The sequence below is a fragment of the Oratosquilla oratoria genome, chromosome 39, assembly GCF_046742065.1.
Source record: "Oratosquilla oratoria isolate Oo_2021 chromosome 39, ASM4674206v1, whole genome shotgun sequence".
Taxonomy (NCBI): Eukaryota; Metazoa; Arthropoda; class Malacostraca; order Stomatopoda; family Squillidae; genus Oratosquilla; species Oratosquilla oratoria.
The window spans coordinates 46,093,620-46,109,397 of NC_134815.1; the positions used below are offsets into that span (position 1 = coordinate 46,093,620).

The 15,778-nt window shown below is 42.0% G+C and overlaps 1 protein-coding gene across 3 annotated transcripts in view; it reads right to left on the reverse strand.

Annotated features, from left to right (window-relative positions):
* Nucleotides 1-15,778, reverse strand: part of LOC143020396 (uncharacterized) — a 54,496-nt gene that overhangs the window by 12,860 nt on the left and 25,858 nt on the right. For all 3 annotated transcript variants that reach the window (XM_076176811.1, XM_076176810.1, XM_076176812.1), the window contains 2 exons: nucleotides 10,112-10,202; nucleotides 2,266-2,393 (listed from right to left, as the gene is read on the reverse strand). In XM_076176811.1, the coding sequence (XP_076032926.1) occupies nucleotides 2,266-2,393; nucleotides 10,112-10,202 (219 nt within the window). The remainder of the gene's footprint in view (nucleotides 1-2,265; nucleotides 2,394-10,111; nucleotides 10,203-15,778) is intronic.

Sequence of the window (15,778 nt, forward strand, 5' to 3'; positions counted from 1 at the left end):
CCTCAGTCGGTGTATTATCTTCATTACCATTATTGTCTATAAGTCCTGTGCTACTGCCGGGCCAGACCCAAAACCCCGTCTATAAGTCCTGTGCTGTTGCTGGGCCCGACCCAAAGCCCTTTGCCTATAAGTCCCATGCTGCCGCTGGGCCAGACCCAAAGCCCCCTGTCTGTAAGTCCTGTGCTGTTGCTGGGCCAGACCCATCTTCTTCAAGGCATTGTCCAGCACAACCATGGATCCCCCAAAGTTCCCGACAACACCCCAGGGGGAAACATTATGGTGATGCCTATCAACCGCATGCCCACCCACCCTGTACTACTGCCACAGGTCACCCACTGCACCCAATGGCCAGAAGACTCACCAAAGGACCCCTGGCTAACTGCCACTCTGGTGCCAGCAGTGTCTGTGGTAGGGACCCTGTGGGACCCCATGCCCACAATACCCACTTGGGATGGCTGCAGGTACTTCTTGCCTTGCTTGCTGGTAGCACAGGTGTTGGAGTCCTAACAGGATGGCCTTCCCCCTAGTCATTCACACATAGAAACTTATGCAGATGGCACTCCCATTGTAATAAATATACTTAGTATTTTCCCATGTGTTTGGGTGTCTTCACTTCCACCCTACCCCTAACATCTTGAGTGTCAGCAGTGGGATGAGGATACAGACAGCCAGGTGTAGATAAAAAAAATGAAGCAGTAGGGCCAGGTAGTGTGAGCAAAGTCAAGCAGCAAGAAGAAAAATGCAGTAACAGAATAGAAAGATAATAAGGGAATAAAACCCCAATATTTCAGGGTAGTGACACAAAGAAGAAAGGACAAATTAAAAGTGTCAGGAGTAAGTGCCTTGATAATAATTGGGGACATCACAAAAATGGATAAGTTTAACACCTTTGACCCTGAGGAAGGATCAATGAAGCTGTGACTAGACAAGTTTAAGCTCCAGTGTTAGCTGCTGTCACTTGTTCACGTGCATGCCACCAATTAACGAACCATTGCTTCTGTTTCACTGTTGCAAGTTTCAAGTTGCAGGCAATTGCAACTATCCTACTCAATGCGCCATGTTTGCAAGCAATGTTTCAGGGGGGAAGCAGTGAAACAGGCTGGATGGTTCATGCATTTATTAATCAGTAGGTTATGTGTACATGGGGAGGCATGTCATGTGCCTAAGAAGTCTAGAGGGTAACTGCCGGCGTGGGCAAAGACGCTGCCACGCCTAACACAAGTATGAGAAGGGGCCTTTGTTGGCTGTATGAAAGGGTTTTTGTAGGGGGGGGGGGCATCGCTGTTGGTCAGGGCATGCCATTACACTATTGCACCGCACTGTGCAAATCTCCTATGCCAACTACACTATACCTCACACAGAAAAAAAATCCCACATCTAGTAAGAACCACACTGTGCTTGCACTCAAGACATTGTCCAGTACTGAAACAGTATCAATACAGAATAAGCCTGGCAACAGATTCAAACTGCACCACACAGTGAACATAGAACATCTTATGCTACATTGCTCCAGATTAACAATCCTTTGACAACACAATATATCTTCCCTGAGTGATTTGTAGACATGCCCGGAGGCTGTTGCCAGCTAACTGAAGGCTGTGAATCTTTTGAATCTTTTGCAAGAGACCAGGGGCAACAGATTGGTTGATTGATTAGGAAAGTACCACTAAACTATGGACCAGTGTCCTTGACCAGTACAAAAGCCAAAATGTGAGAAAATTTTCTAAGTGATAGATGAATGAAAATTTTAGAAGAGAAAGGAATATTGGCTGACAAACAATTTGGTAGATCTTGTGTAACCAACCTGCTAATTTTCTACTTGAGAGTGGTTGAGAGAGAGGAACGAGTGGACTGTGTATGCCTAAGTATGAAAATGACTTTTGACAAAGTGTCACACAAAATTTTGTTATATAAATTAAAAAACATAGGAGGCCTTAAAGAGAACATAATGAAATGGGTAAAAGACTTTTTATGTGATAGATGTATGAGACCAGTAGTGAGTTGGATTGGTCAGAAGTGACTAGTGGAGTACTACAGGGCTCAATTATGGTATCTGTAAGGTTCTTGCTGTACATAAAAGGCATAATGAATAGAATAGATAGCTATACAAACTTATGTACAGGTGATATCAAGATCATAAAAGAATGTTGTATGACTGATCTCTAGGGGTGTCATTAAAGTTCCTAAGTACTGATTGCACAAATCTTACACAGTCAATACCCTTCACATGGAATTATACATCAACAGTATAAAATAAGTACTTACCGATACATGAACTTAATCACAGGTATAGTATTGTAAAAAGATTCAACCTTCACGACATCTCCAATTCGATATCTATATAATCCACTGTTGTTGGACACTACTAGTTCGTATGTTTCACCTTCCTTAACCTGTGTCAAAAAGAAAAAAAAAACTTACACACACTTAATAGAGTTACTACTATTTCAAATATCATTATAAATTCAGACAACAATTTTGTCACATTCTTTAACATAGATGGCTGCTAAAAAAAATGGAAAAATTTGGAAGATTCTGGAAATAATCATTAGCATCATGTGGCAATTTGCTACCAGTATATGGAGAATTATATAAAAAACTGCCTTACTTGTACTGTTATGGTTATTTCTTGCACTCATCCCTTCAAGCTGAATCCTATGAAAGTACAGTACTAGAAGAGAAGTGTACAAATGTGGATTGGTTGCAACGTAGAACTCATGAAGCATAAGAGAGGTACAAGATGCAAGGAAGCACAACAATAAGGAAGGCATAGAGGAAAGCAGATATAAAATAGGGTAGGAGTACAACATAAATTTTTAAAAAGAATAAAAATGTTTTGGAGGGAAATGAAGAGAGTGAGTGGAGGTGAGTCAAGTAGAGAGGAAAAGGTAAAAAAATCAGATGGACAGATGTTAATGGAAGAGGTGAGGGCAGTAAGGAAAAGAGGGAATATTTTAGAGTTGTTGAATGAGGAGGAAACTTGGGAGGAACTGATTTTGGCAGTGGGAGGAGCTAAGATGATTGTAATGGGAGAGGGAAATTATATAAGGAAAGATGAGGTACAAGGAGCTTTGAAAATGATGAGAGCTGGTAAAGCACCTAAGTTGGATAGTATGATGCAAAGTGTCTGAAAAAAGGAGTTATGATAATAGTGGATTGGCTAGTAAGGTTCTTTAATGTGTGTCTAAGGGAGGGGACTGGAGGACTGGACTGCTTGTATAGTATTGCTTTACAAAGGAAAAGGTCAAATGTGAATGTAGTTTCAGAGGGATCAGTTTGAGTGTACTTGGAAAGGCTTATGGTAGGGTTTCAACCAAGAGAATTAGGATAGGAACAGAGAATAATTGGTGAGGAGCAGTGTGAATATAGGAAAGGTAGAGGGTGTGTGGACCAGATTTTTGTTGAAGGGCAGATTTGGAAGAATTTCTTGGCAAAAGGTAAGGATGTTTTTTGGGCCTTTATGGATTTGGAAAATGCTTATGGCAAGGTAAGCAGGAAGACACTGTGGGATGTATTGCAGATATATGAGACTGGGGGAGAGCTGTTAAGGGCAGTCAAGATTTTTTATGAGAATAGAGTATTAGAACTTGTGTTAAGATTGGGGATGGTGAGAGTGAATGGTCTGAGGTAAATGTGGGGCTGCATCAGGTTTGTGTCATGTCACCATGGCCGTTCAATATCTAAATGGATGCAGTGGTATGGGATCAGTTTATTGAATGTGGTTAGATAGGCATATGGGAGGATTTTGAGAGAATTAGGAGATGAACAGAGAGAATTGGTGGGGAGCAGTGTGGGTTTAGTAAGGGTAGAGGGTGCCTGAACCAGGTTTTTGTTAGAAGGCATACATACATACACACACCAATGGCTATTTCCTCTTTACAAGGGAGGTAGCCAAAAAATAAAGGCATAAAGTCCACTTCCATCCATTCCATCCCCACATACTCCACTACCATTCAATCTTCCCTCCCTCTTATCTTGGCTCCTCCTAGATGATGGGTCATCCCTTCATTTCACCCACTGCCCTGGGTCAGAAACAGTGTAACAAGACACAGCACATCCACAGTAAGGCCGCTTCATTTATTTAGCAACCCGCCTTCTCCATCCCCTCATGCAGAAAAAGAGACAATGGGGAGAAATCCCTTTAACCTCTTCACTCCAGGGCACATCGCACGTCTGGCAGCATTAGCTGCCCGACATGCGATGTTGTGTCATAATAATCACATTATAAAAAATAAAGTCAGTGCTCAATCTTTCGTTCTCTTTCACCCGTGAATTTTGATAACCATAGAAAATATGATGAAGCCGGTTTAGAGAGAATGGAGGTTACGTAGGTACGACTACAATAAATATAATCAAGACGCCGACGTCGGCATCATCGCGTACCCACTTGCTCCTCATGACGCCTACGTAGGCGTCACCATATGGAAGTGGTTAAGCTGCATCAAAATATCATTCACACATACTCTCTCACCCCATCCCCCGACTCCCTTCCATGCATCCAAGCATTATCCATACTCAACCATTCTCCATTCACCCCTATCTTCTGTCTTCTCCCTTCCTTTCTTAACAGCCATTCCCCTTTTCCCAATGCCCCTTTTACCCCATCCATACATCTCATCCTTGGTCACCTCCTCATGTTCACTCCTTCCACTTCTGCCTTCCACAAGATGAGATATTTGATCACTTACAGGACCAACCCAGGGGGCTATGATGGGGTTAAATACACAGTCAGTCTGAACATTATTAGCGCAGTCAAAGGTTGGGTCATGGAGGGTATGCGTACCTTGGGTCAGCGATTTGGTTGAAATGTATAGTAACCTAACAGGTTTAATTCTAAATCCACAAAATACATTTATTCCCCTCAAGTCAATATGGAAGAATAGTAATACTCCCAAATGGATGACAGACAGGCTGAAACATGAGATTGGAATGAAAAAAGAGAACTTTATGTAAGAATAAAAAACCAGTGTTGGTAGACACTGGTTTTGTGCCTATTGCTTGGGGGCAGGTAAGTGTTGTTCCTGTTTTCAAAAAGGGAGATAAATTGTCTATATGCAACTACAGGCAAATCAGTTTGACATCAGTTATAGGTAAAATGCTTGAATCAATAATATTTAACAGACTCAGAGATCACATCGACAGATATAATTTGATTTGTAACACACAGCATGGTTTCTCCAAGGGTAAGTCATCTGTGACTAATCTTCTATCTTTTTACACTAAAGTACATATGGCATCAGATAACAATGATAGTTACAACATTATTACCTTGACTTTAGCAAAGCGTTCGACAAGGTGCCCCACCATAGACTACTAAATAAAATCAAAGCCCATGGGATAGGAGGTAAAGTGTTAGAATAGATTAGAGCTCGGATCGGTGACAGAAAACAGCAGGTCACCATAAATGGTGTAAAATCCAGGTGGGGGAGTGTTTCTAGTGGGGTCCCCCAGGGTTTGGTTTTGAGTCCTTTATTGTTCATTATGTATATAAACAACTTGGACAATGGATCAATAGTGATATTAGTAAGTTTGTGGACGACACTAAAATAGGACACTTAATTACGTTAGTAGACAATGTCGAGATTCTCCAGGATGATCTTAACAAATTGTTCACATGGTCGGTGAAATGGCAAATAAAATTCAATATCTCAAAGTGCAGCATGTTAAACATAGGGCTACACACCCCTGAAAATAGATATAGCTTACATAACATGTTTGAGGGGGCATCCTAGGATGAGATGGAAATTGGAAATTAAGGATATAGACTAACTTGGAACTGTACATGCATTTGGGGCCAAGTATGATAAACTAGAGAGTTGACAGGACCCAACAAGAAGTGTTACTCCTTTATTGTATTAGGTAAATAACTCACAAGTAAAATAAAATACAAACCCAAGAATTTGTACAAGGAATATTCACCAGGCAAATCAGAGGAATGAGGGAACTTAACTACTGGAACTGGCTCTAAGTTCTGGGCATCTACTCCCATTACCAAAAACAAGACAGATACCAAGCCATCTACATACATACATATACCAAGGCTTTTTCCCCCTTCCAAGGGAGGTAGCCAAAAAGGGAAAGGCATAAAAACACTCCCACCCATTTCATCCCTAAATACACTCCACACCCCTCCCACCCTTCCTCTCATCTGAGCACCTCCTGGATGACGGGTCATCCCTGCACCCTCCCCACCGCCCTGGGTCAGAAGCAGTGTCGCAAGACACAGTACATCCACAGCAAGGCCGCTTCATTTAATCGGCGACCCCCCCTCTCCGTCCCCCTTTGCATATAAGGCGAGGACGGGGAGAAATCCCTTCGGGCTGCATCAAAATTTACTCACACATACTACCCCACCCCCCACCCCCCCGCCCATTCCTCCTCATGCAGTCACAACATCATCCATATACAACCATTCTCCACTCACCTCTGTCTTCCGTCCTCTCCCTTCCTTCCTCAACAGACATTCCCCTCTTCCCCCGTCCATCCACCTCATCCTAGGACGTCCCCTCATGTTCACTCCCTCCACATCTGCCTTCCATACCTCTTTTACTAGTCTTTCTTCACTCATTCTTTCCATGTGTCCAAACCATCCTAATATTCTTTCATCAACCCTATCTCCCAAATCCTTTTACACCCCTGTTCTCCTCCTCATTTCTCACTCTATCTAGCCTAGTAACCCCCACCATACTTCTCAGACACCTCATCTCAAACACATTCAAACTCCATCTCTCTCCTTCTCTTATGTTCCACGTTTCTGCCCCATACAGTGCTGTTGGCACAATCACTCCTTCATACAGTCTCCTCTTCGCATCCATTCCCAAATGTCTATTCCTCATTACACTCTTTAAACCACCAAGGCATTTACTCGCTTCTCTCAATCTACATTCTACCTCCACCTTCACTCCACCTTTTCCTGCTACACTTGCACCCAAGTATCTAAAACTATCCACTTCCTCCAGTCGCTCTCCCTTAATGTTCACTTCCAGTCTACTGCCACTTTCACCCCTTGTACATCTCATCACCTTACTTTTACCCACATTTATCTTTAGCTTTCTTCTATCACATACTCTCCCAAACTCTGCCACCAGCTTCCTCAATCCCTCCTCTGACCCTGCCACAAGCGCAGTGTCGTCCGCAAACAACAGCTGGCTCACCTCCCACTTTTCTCCATTTTCTTTAACCATCTCCAATCCCTGACTCACTACCCTAGCATTCACCTCTCGCACCACCCCATCCATGTATAAGTTGAACAGCCAGGGCGACATAACGCATCCTTGACGAAGTCCCACCTTTACTTCAAACCACTCACTCTCTCCATTTCTAATCCTAACACATGCTCTACTACTCACATAAAAACTCTTGACAGCTCCCAAAAGCTTTCCTCCTATCCCCATAAATCTGCATAACCTCCCACAGTGCCTTCATGTCTACCCTATCATAAGCCTTTTCCAAATCCATAAAAGCCCAAAAAAACATCCTTCCCCTTTCCTATAGCTTTCTCACATATCTGTCTTACCACAAAGATCTGATCTACACAACCTCTACCCGTCCTAAATCCACACTGTTCCTCACCAATTACTCCTTCTGTTCCTCTCCTAATCCTCTCAATTAAGATTCTCCCATAAGCCTTCCCTACTACACTCAACAGGCTAATCCCTCTGAAATTACTACATTCACACTTGTCCCCTTTTCCCTTGTAAAGAGGAACTATACAGGCACTCCTCCAGTCCTCCGGTACTCTACCCTCTCTCCAGCAAACATTAAATAACCTCACCAACCAGTCCACCATCACTGAACCTCCCTTTTTCAGACATTCTGCATGACATCCATCCAGACCAGGTGCCTTACCTGCTTTCATCATCTTTACAACTGCCTTCACCTCATCCTTCCTTATTTCTCCTCCATTCTCCTCACTCATCACTCTCATTTTCTTCGTATTTCCCACTGCAGCTATCTTTCCTTCCCTATCCTCCTTCACATTCAGCAACTCCCTAAAATATTCTGCCCATCTTCCCCTCACTGCCATCTCTTCCATTATCAACTCTCCATATGTACCTTTTACCTTTTCTTCCCTACTTGATTCGCCTCCTCTTCCTCTCTTAATTTCTTTCCAAAACATCTTTTTATTACTTTCAAAATTTTCTGTCATAATCCTACCCCATTTCACATCTGCTCTCCTCTTTGCCTCATTTACCTTTTGCTTTACTACTCTTTTCTTTTCTTTGTACGTCTCATATGACTCCCCTGTCCTCTTTTGTAACCAATCTGTGAATGCTCGCTTCTTCTCTTCTACAACCTTCTTTGTTTCCTCATCCCACCATTCACTACCCTTTCTTCTATTTCCCCCTGTCCTTCTTGTTCCACACACCATCCTTGCACACTTTAAGACTCCCTCCTTGAACCATCCCCATTCCTCCTCCACACCCATCTCTGCTCTATCCTTTACTCCCTCCCAGTCCTCCTTCAGCTTCTTTTCGTACTCCTTCTCCTTTTCCTTTTCATTCAAGGAGTTCACTCTAAGAACCTCCCTACCTTTTGTCCCTTTCCTCCTTCTCCATCTATCCTCCACTCTCAGCTTACCTTCCACCAAAAAATGATCTGATATTCCCCCACCCTCTCCCCTTAGCACATGTACATCCTTAACTCTTCCTATCATAATCCTATTTACCACTACATAATCCATTAGCGCTCTATCTACCACCCTTCCCTCCACCACCCTCTCCCATGTGTACTTATGCTTGACTTTCTTCCGAAACACTGTATTTGCTATCATCAACTCTCTTTCTAGACACATTTCCACCATCAACTCTCCACTACGATTCTTTCCTGGAACTCCACACTTCCCAACCACTCCATCGATTGGACCATTTCCCACTCTAGCATTAAGGTCTCCCAATACAACTACATTGACATTTCTCCCTAAACCCTCTATGCACTCATTTAAATCTATCCAAAAGGCCTCCCTTTCTTCCATGCTCTTCTCACTGCCCGGCCCATATGCACTTACAAAGACCCACACCTCCTTTCCCAGTTTCACCTTCATCCACATTATCCTTGAGGAAACCTCCTTCCACTCCACTACCCCTTTACCTATCTCCTCACTTACTAGAATAGCCACCCCTTCCCTCCCTTGCCCTCTCTTCACTCCTGATAACCTCCCACTTACACTCCCAAACTTACACTCACCCTTCCCTTTCAACTTAGTTTCACTCAAAGCCAACACATCCAACTTTCTTCTCACAAACATACTACCTATCTCTTCCCTTTTACTCTCATCTGTACCACATCCACGCACATTAAAAGACCCAAACCTTAGGGTGCTGGCCCGAGGCCCTCCAGCACCCCTTATGCCTTTCCTTTGCTTTTTAGGAATCTGCCCCTTGGGGCTACAGGGAGAAGGATGCCTAGTCCCTCTCCCCGTCCCTTTCTTCTCGCCTCTTACGATCGAAGTGGGATACTTGGTGGCAGTATTCTTCTCCCCCACCACAGGGAATTCCCCCAATCAGAAAGAGAATACTCAGAGAAATGGTACAGGACAGCAACAAGGGGTTGGGGGACAGCATAACGGAGGGACAGTCGTAGTATAAAAGTGTCATCATTTCTCTATGAACAGAATTTCTTCTATCATAGACAAAATGATGTGTGGCTCTGGTCCGTAGGGGCGCCCCATATAGACCCTAAAGTATCGACTGCATGCTACTTTGCCACAATAACAAGCAGCCAATACCCCAGACATCTACATACGGAAAATTATGGATAACTGAGAATCATATACTAAATCCCACCTCCTCTACCCTCTATGGCTACAGTGGGGAAAGAATTGGACACAAAGTGTGGAAAGGTACTACCAACATAGACTCCAAAATGACTCAAGACCGTACTTGCATCCAGCCTTGGCCATGATGGACCAAGGGTTTTGAACTCGCTCTTGAAAAAAGAAAGAGGGCTAACAGACTGCCTCATTGAAAGGTCCTCACAAGTTTCTAAGGACCTTACCAGACAAGCCTGGAGTACCTGGTACATAGACAGCTGCTGGGCAGCCATAAACTACATAACAGACCAGAAACACATCAGTGAATCACTACATTTCTAATAATCTAAGAATTCTTACCTGGTTTGACATAAGAGTTTGTGGCTGATCTTCAGTACTCTTATTCACTGGGATGAATTCATAAAACATTGTACGGGGGATGAGAGCATATCTATACAGGAAAAGAAAGAAAAGAAAAAGAAAAATATCTACTTTGATTATTGCTATACCATATAATGTTAACATGAAATTGCACTTTAAAACTATGCTCAAGTAGTTTGTGGAAATCGACTAAAACATATGAAAATCGACTAAAATATATAAATCTGTTTTCCCTAAAAAAGTGTAGACTCAGAGGTGACTTGATACAGGTCTTTAAAATTCTAAAGGGAATTGACATCAAAAGTGACAAAATTTTCATACTGAATGAGAATCAGGCAGGAAACAATGGTCTCAAACTGTCCAGAAATAGATTCAATTGGAAAGTGGGTAGAAACAACTTCACCAACCATGTAGTTAATGAATGGAATAAACTTCCTGCAGAGGCAGTGCCTTGTAGTTCAGTTTGAAGCTTTAAGAATCATTTAGTTAAAACACCTAAGCAAGATGCTGTAATGATTATAATTTATTTTATATTATTTGTTTTTGTTTTGTTAATTGTCTGTTTGATTCTCATTTATTATTAGTTAAATGTCAATTTATTATTATTTACTATTTACCTGTTTGTTTATTATTTAACTATACAGGTAAACGTCGACTTACGATGGCATTAGGTTTCGATAGAGCCATCGTAAGACGATCTCATCGTAAGTCGATCCCCATTCTGTTCCATGGTCACTGTACCTAGCCTACCTGTATATTAACCACCAGAGATACTGAATATAGCCTATTAAACATGTACAGTAGTTTATTTAATTATTTTTATCCTTTTTACCATATTCAAACACTATAATATGTATTTTCAGTACGGAACTTAAATCTCACGGGCAGCAGCCAATGCCAGCCGTACGACGTGACGTAATAATACTCGCATCATAAAATATAGTCACCGCTTATATCGATCGTTCTCTCACCCGCGAATTTTGAAAACCACAGAGAATGGGATTTAGGGCACATTTGAGAGAATGTAAAAACACAGGGGCGACTACAATAAATATAATCAAGACGCCGATATGGCAGCGTCGCGAATCCACTTGCTCCTCATGACGCCTACGTGTGCGGCACCGTATGGAAGGGGTTAAATTATCATATCGTCGTCGTCGTCGTCGTCATCGTAAAGTCGAACAATCGTAAGTCGCGGCCATCGTAAGTCGACGTTTACCTGTACCTTTGAAGGGATGTCCTACGATGAGGTGGATGGATGGGGTGAAGGGGGCTTTGGGGAAGAGGGGAATGTCTGTTGAGGAAGGATGGGAAAGGACAGAAGACAGGGGTGAATGGAGAATGGTTGTATATGGGTCATGTTGTGATGCATGAGGTGGAATGGGTGGGGGAATGGGGGGTGAGGTAGTATGTGTGAGCAATTTTTGACGCAGCCCAAAGGGATTTCTCCCCGTCTTCTCCTTTATGCATGGGGGGACGGAGAGGGGGGGGGGTCGCCGATTTAATGAAGCGGCCTTGCTGTGGATGTGCTGTGTCTTGTGACACTGCTTCTGACCCAGGGCAGTGGACAAGGTGCAGGGATGACCCGTCATCCAGGAGGTACTAAGATGAGAGGGAGGGTGGAGGGGTGTGGAGTGTATTCAGGGATGAAATGGGTGGGAATGATTTTATGCCTTTTCCTTTTTGGCTACCTCCCTTGTAAGGGGGAAAAAGCCTTGGTATATGTATGTATGTATTTGTTATTTACAGTATTATATTTTATTTATTCATTTATTATTATGATTTTTTTTCGCATCTTACCTAGATATGGACCAAAAGGTCTCCTGCCGGCATGCTCCACCTTTGTAATCCTTTGTGTAGTGTTCTAGTAATTTAGAATCAAAACAGTAGCCTGTTACTGTACTCTAAAGGTAGGAATAATAGTATAAGGTAACCAGAGTAAGCTTCATGTATTTAGTTTATTTAGTGACCGCTTTTGTTTCTTTTGTTTTATATTTTCTCTTTGCTGTCTGTATTGCTGAAGGAGGATTGAAATGGCTTGTGAAGGTTGTGTGAACCTGGAGGACTGTCTCAGGATGTATGAGGAGGAAATTCATCTTCTGAAGAGTGTGCTCTGTGAGAAGAGTGAATCCTCCCCACAACCCAAAGAGCATACCACCTCTTCAACTACTGCCACTGCTGTGAGCAAGTAGCGCTCCATGGGGTCCCATTTGTCAAGCCCATGTTCAGTAAGCAGGTCCCCTGCAGAGCAACCGCTGGCTCTAGCCAATCGTTTTGCCCTGCTGGAGGATAAAGTGACTGAAAATCAGGAGTTCTTGGTAGTGGGGGACTCCATGGTGCGAGACTATGACGACATCCTGCAGCGGAAGACTAAACGATGTTGTAAGCTTGTATGTCAACTGGGCCGTGGGATCACTGATTGTACCCAGACCATCAGGGAACAAAGGCAGACGAATATGGTTACAATTGTTCATACGGGAAGTAACGATGTGGGTAGGGTGAGATCAGAGGAACTTGTTCGGAATTACAAAGTCCTTCTTCAAAAGATGAAGGAGCGTGGGAGTTATCACATAGTCTGTGGGATCCTTCAGAGGATTTATGCAGGCTCGTGTTGGAACAGTAGAGCCATAGGAATCAATGAGAGGATATCACAATTGTGCACGCAACGAGGATACCACTTTCTTGCTCCTTGGTATTTCTTTTCCAGGCGTCATGACCTTTATGCTTCTGATGGGATCCACCTTACTCACAGAGGCAAAGATGTTCTTACAAACCTCATTGTGGGAGTTTGTAATGAACTAGTTCCTTTTTTGGGGTAGAAACTAAAAGGGAAGGGGAAATAGAGTGTATTGGGGAGAATAGAGTAGGGTATAGCAATAATGTAGAGTAATATGTCAGTGTAGGACAAAATATCATTTTAGGATATAATGCCAATAGAGGACAAAATATTACATTAAGATGTAATGTCAAAGGACAAAATATCACAATGAGGTGTAATAATAATGGAGAACAAAATATCATGATGGGATATAATGATAGTGGAGGACAAAATATCACGATGGTATGTAATGTTAGTGGAGGACAAAATATCACAGTAGGATATAATGTCAGTGGAGGACAGACAATCATTTTAGGAAGGGATGTCGGACAGAATGTCAGTGAATGACATGTGGCCGGTGTGGAACGTGGTAACATGGGGGGGCAAGGTATACATAAGAGACTGAATGACTGTGAGGGACCAGATGTCTGTGATAGGGCAAATGTCCATGAGGCATTGAATGTCAATGAAGGACCAAATGTCAATACAGAGCAAGGGGTTAATAAAGAAAAAGTTATAATGCAAAGCATGATGCTGAAATACAAAACGTGTCAAAAAGAAATAATCACAAGTTTCTTAATACCATGTACTTTAATGCTCGTAGTATCAGGAATAAATTCCAAGAAATACTGGCGTATGTCAAAAGCGAAAATCTCGATATGATAGGAATAACTGAGACATGGTTTAATGGTAAAGGGTTTGAAGCTGAATTTAATATTGCAGGATTTAAACACTTTCATCAGGATAGAAATCACAAGAAAGGTGGGGGTGTTCTGTTGTATGTTAAAAGCAATGTCTGTGCCTGTGTTTTAGAGAAAGTGAAACAGGATGCATAAGATAGTATGTGGGTAGAATTAACCCAAGCAAATGGACAAAAAATGAATGTAGGTGTAATATATAGGCCTAAAACATTATCATTAGCATATGACAAACTGTTGCTTCAAAAACTGTCTAGTTTATACAACCAGGACCTATTGATAATGGGTGATTTCAATTTTACTGACATTGACTGGATGACCCTTGAACATGGCCATATAGGTAATCGCTTGATAGATTTTCTCAATGACAATTACTTAGTTCAGCATGTAAAAGAGCCCATAAGACATGGAAACATACTCGATCTATTGATCATTAGCTGTGAAAGCATGATAACCGACGTAGAAGTTGGTGAAACTATTCCAAAGTGATCACAACTTAGATTCAAATGGCTAAAATTTTTTAGAATAGATACTTGTGTGTCTAAAATACACAATTTTAGTAAAGCTCAGTTCATAGGACTACATCAGGAGCTTCAGCTTACAGATTGGGAGGCAAAATTAAGCGAAGACCTGTAGATCACATGTGGGAAATATTTCAAAATATGCTTACTAAGATGATTCATACTTACATCCCATTTAAGGACAGACGCCCCCCCAAAATCAGGCTTGCCCAAAATAGCTCGACAAAGAAACTGAAAAAAGTATTGCTAAAAAGAGACAGGTTTATAAGATATACAAGTGCTTGGGTTCACTTAAAGACTATCAAAGTTATGTAATAATACAGAGATTTATATATATATATATATATACATATATACATACATACATACATACATATACCAAGGCTTTTTTTCCCCTTACCAGGGGGGTAGCCAAAAAGGACAAGGCACAAAAACATTACCCCATTTCATCCCCAAAAACACTCCACACCCCTCCACCCTCCCTCCCATCTTAGCACCTCCTAGATGACGGGTCATCCCTGCACCCTGTCCACTGCCCTGGGTCAGAAGCAGTGTCGCAGGACACAGCACATCCACAGCAAGGCCGCTTCATTAAATCGGCGACCCCCCCTCTCCGTCCCCCCATATAAAGGAGAGGACGGGGAGAAATCCCTTCGGGCTGTGTCAAAAATTTTTGCTCACACACACTACCTCACCCCCATTCCCCCGTCCAATCCACCTCATGCATCACAACATTTTCCATATACAACCATTCTCCATTAACCCCTGTCTTCTGTCCTCTCCCGTCCTTCCTCAACCGACATTCCCCTCTTCCCCAAAGCCCCCTTCACCCCATCCCTCCATCTCATCCTAGGACATCCCCTCATGTTCACTCCCTCCACATCTGCCTTCCATACCTCCTTTACTAGTCTTTCTTCACTCATTCTTTCCATGTGTCCAAACCATCCTAATACTCTTTCATCAACCCTATCTCCCAACTCCCTTTCCACCCCTGTTCTCCTCCTCACTTCCTCATTTCTCACTCTATCTAGCCTAGTAACCCCCATCATACTTCTCAGACACTTCATCTCAAACACATTCAAATTCCTTCTCTCTTCCTCTCTCATGTTCCATGTTTCTGCTCCATACAATATATATATATATATATATATATATATATATATATATATATATATATATATATATATATATATATAAACAACAACAACAATACGAAATGAATGTCGCTAATAAATCCAAAGAGAATCCCAAAGAATTCTATAGTTACATTAGAGATGAAAAGGTTACTAGGAATCACACTGGCCAACTATTATAAGTACAATGGCAAGCCACAAAACTGATTCCAAATATAAAAAAAAAACATGAAAATGGACTAAAACATATGAATTCATTTTCCCTAACAAAGCATAGACTCAGAAGTGATTTGATACAGGTCTTTAAGATTCTAAACGGAATTGACAAAATCAAAAGTGACAAAATTTTCACACTGAATGAGAATCTGACAAGAAATAATGGTCTCAAACTGTCAGGAAATAGATTTAATTTGGAAGTGGGTAGAAACAACTTCGCCAACCATGTAGTTAAAGAATGGAACAAACTTCCTGCAGAG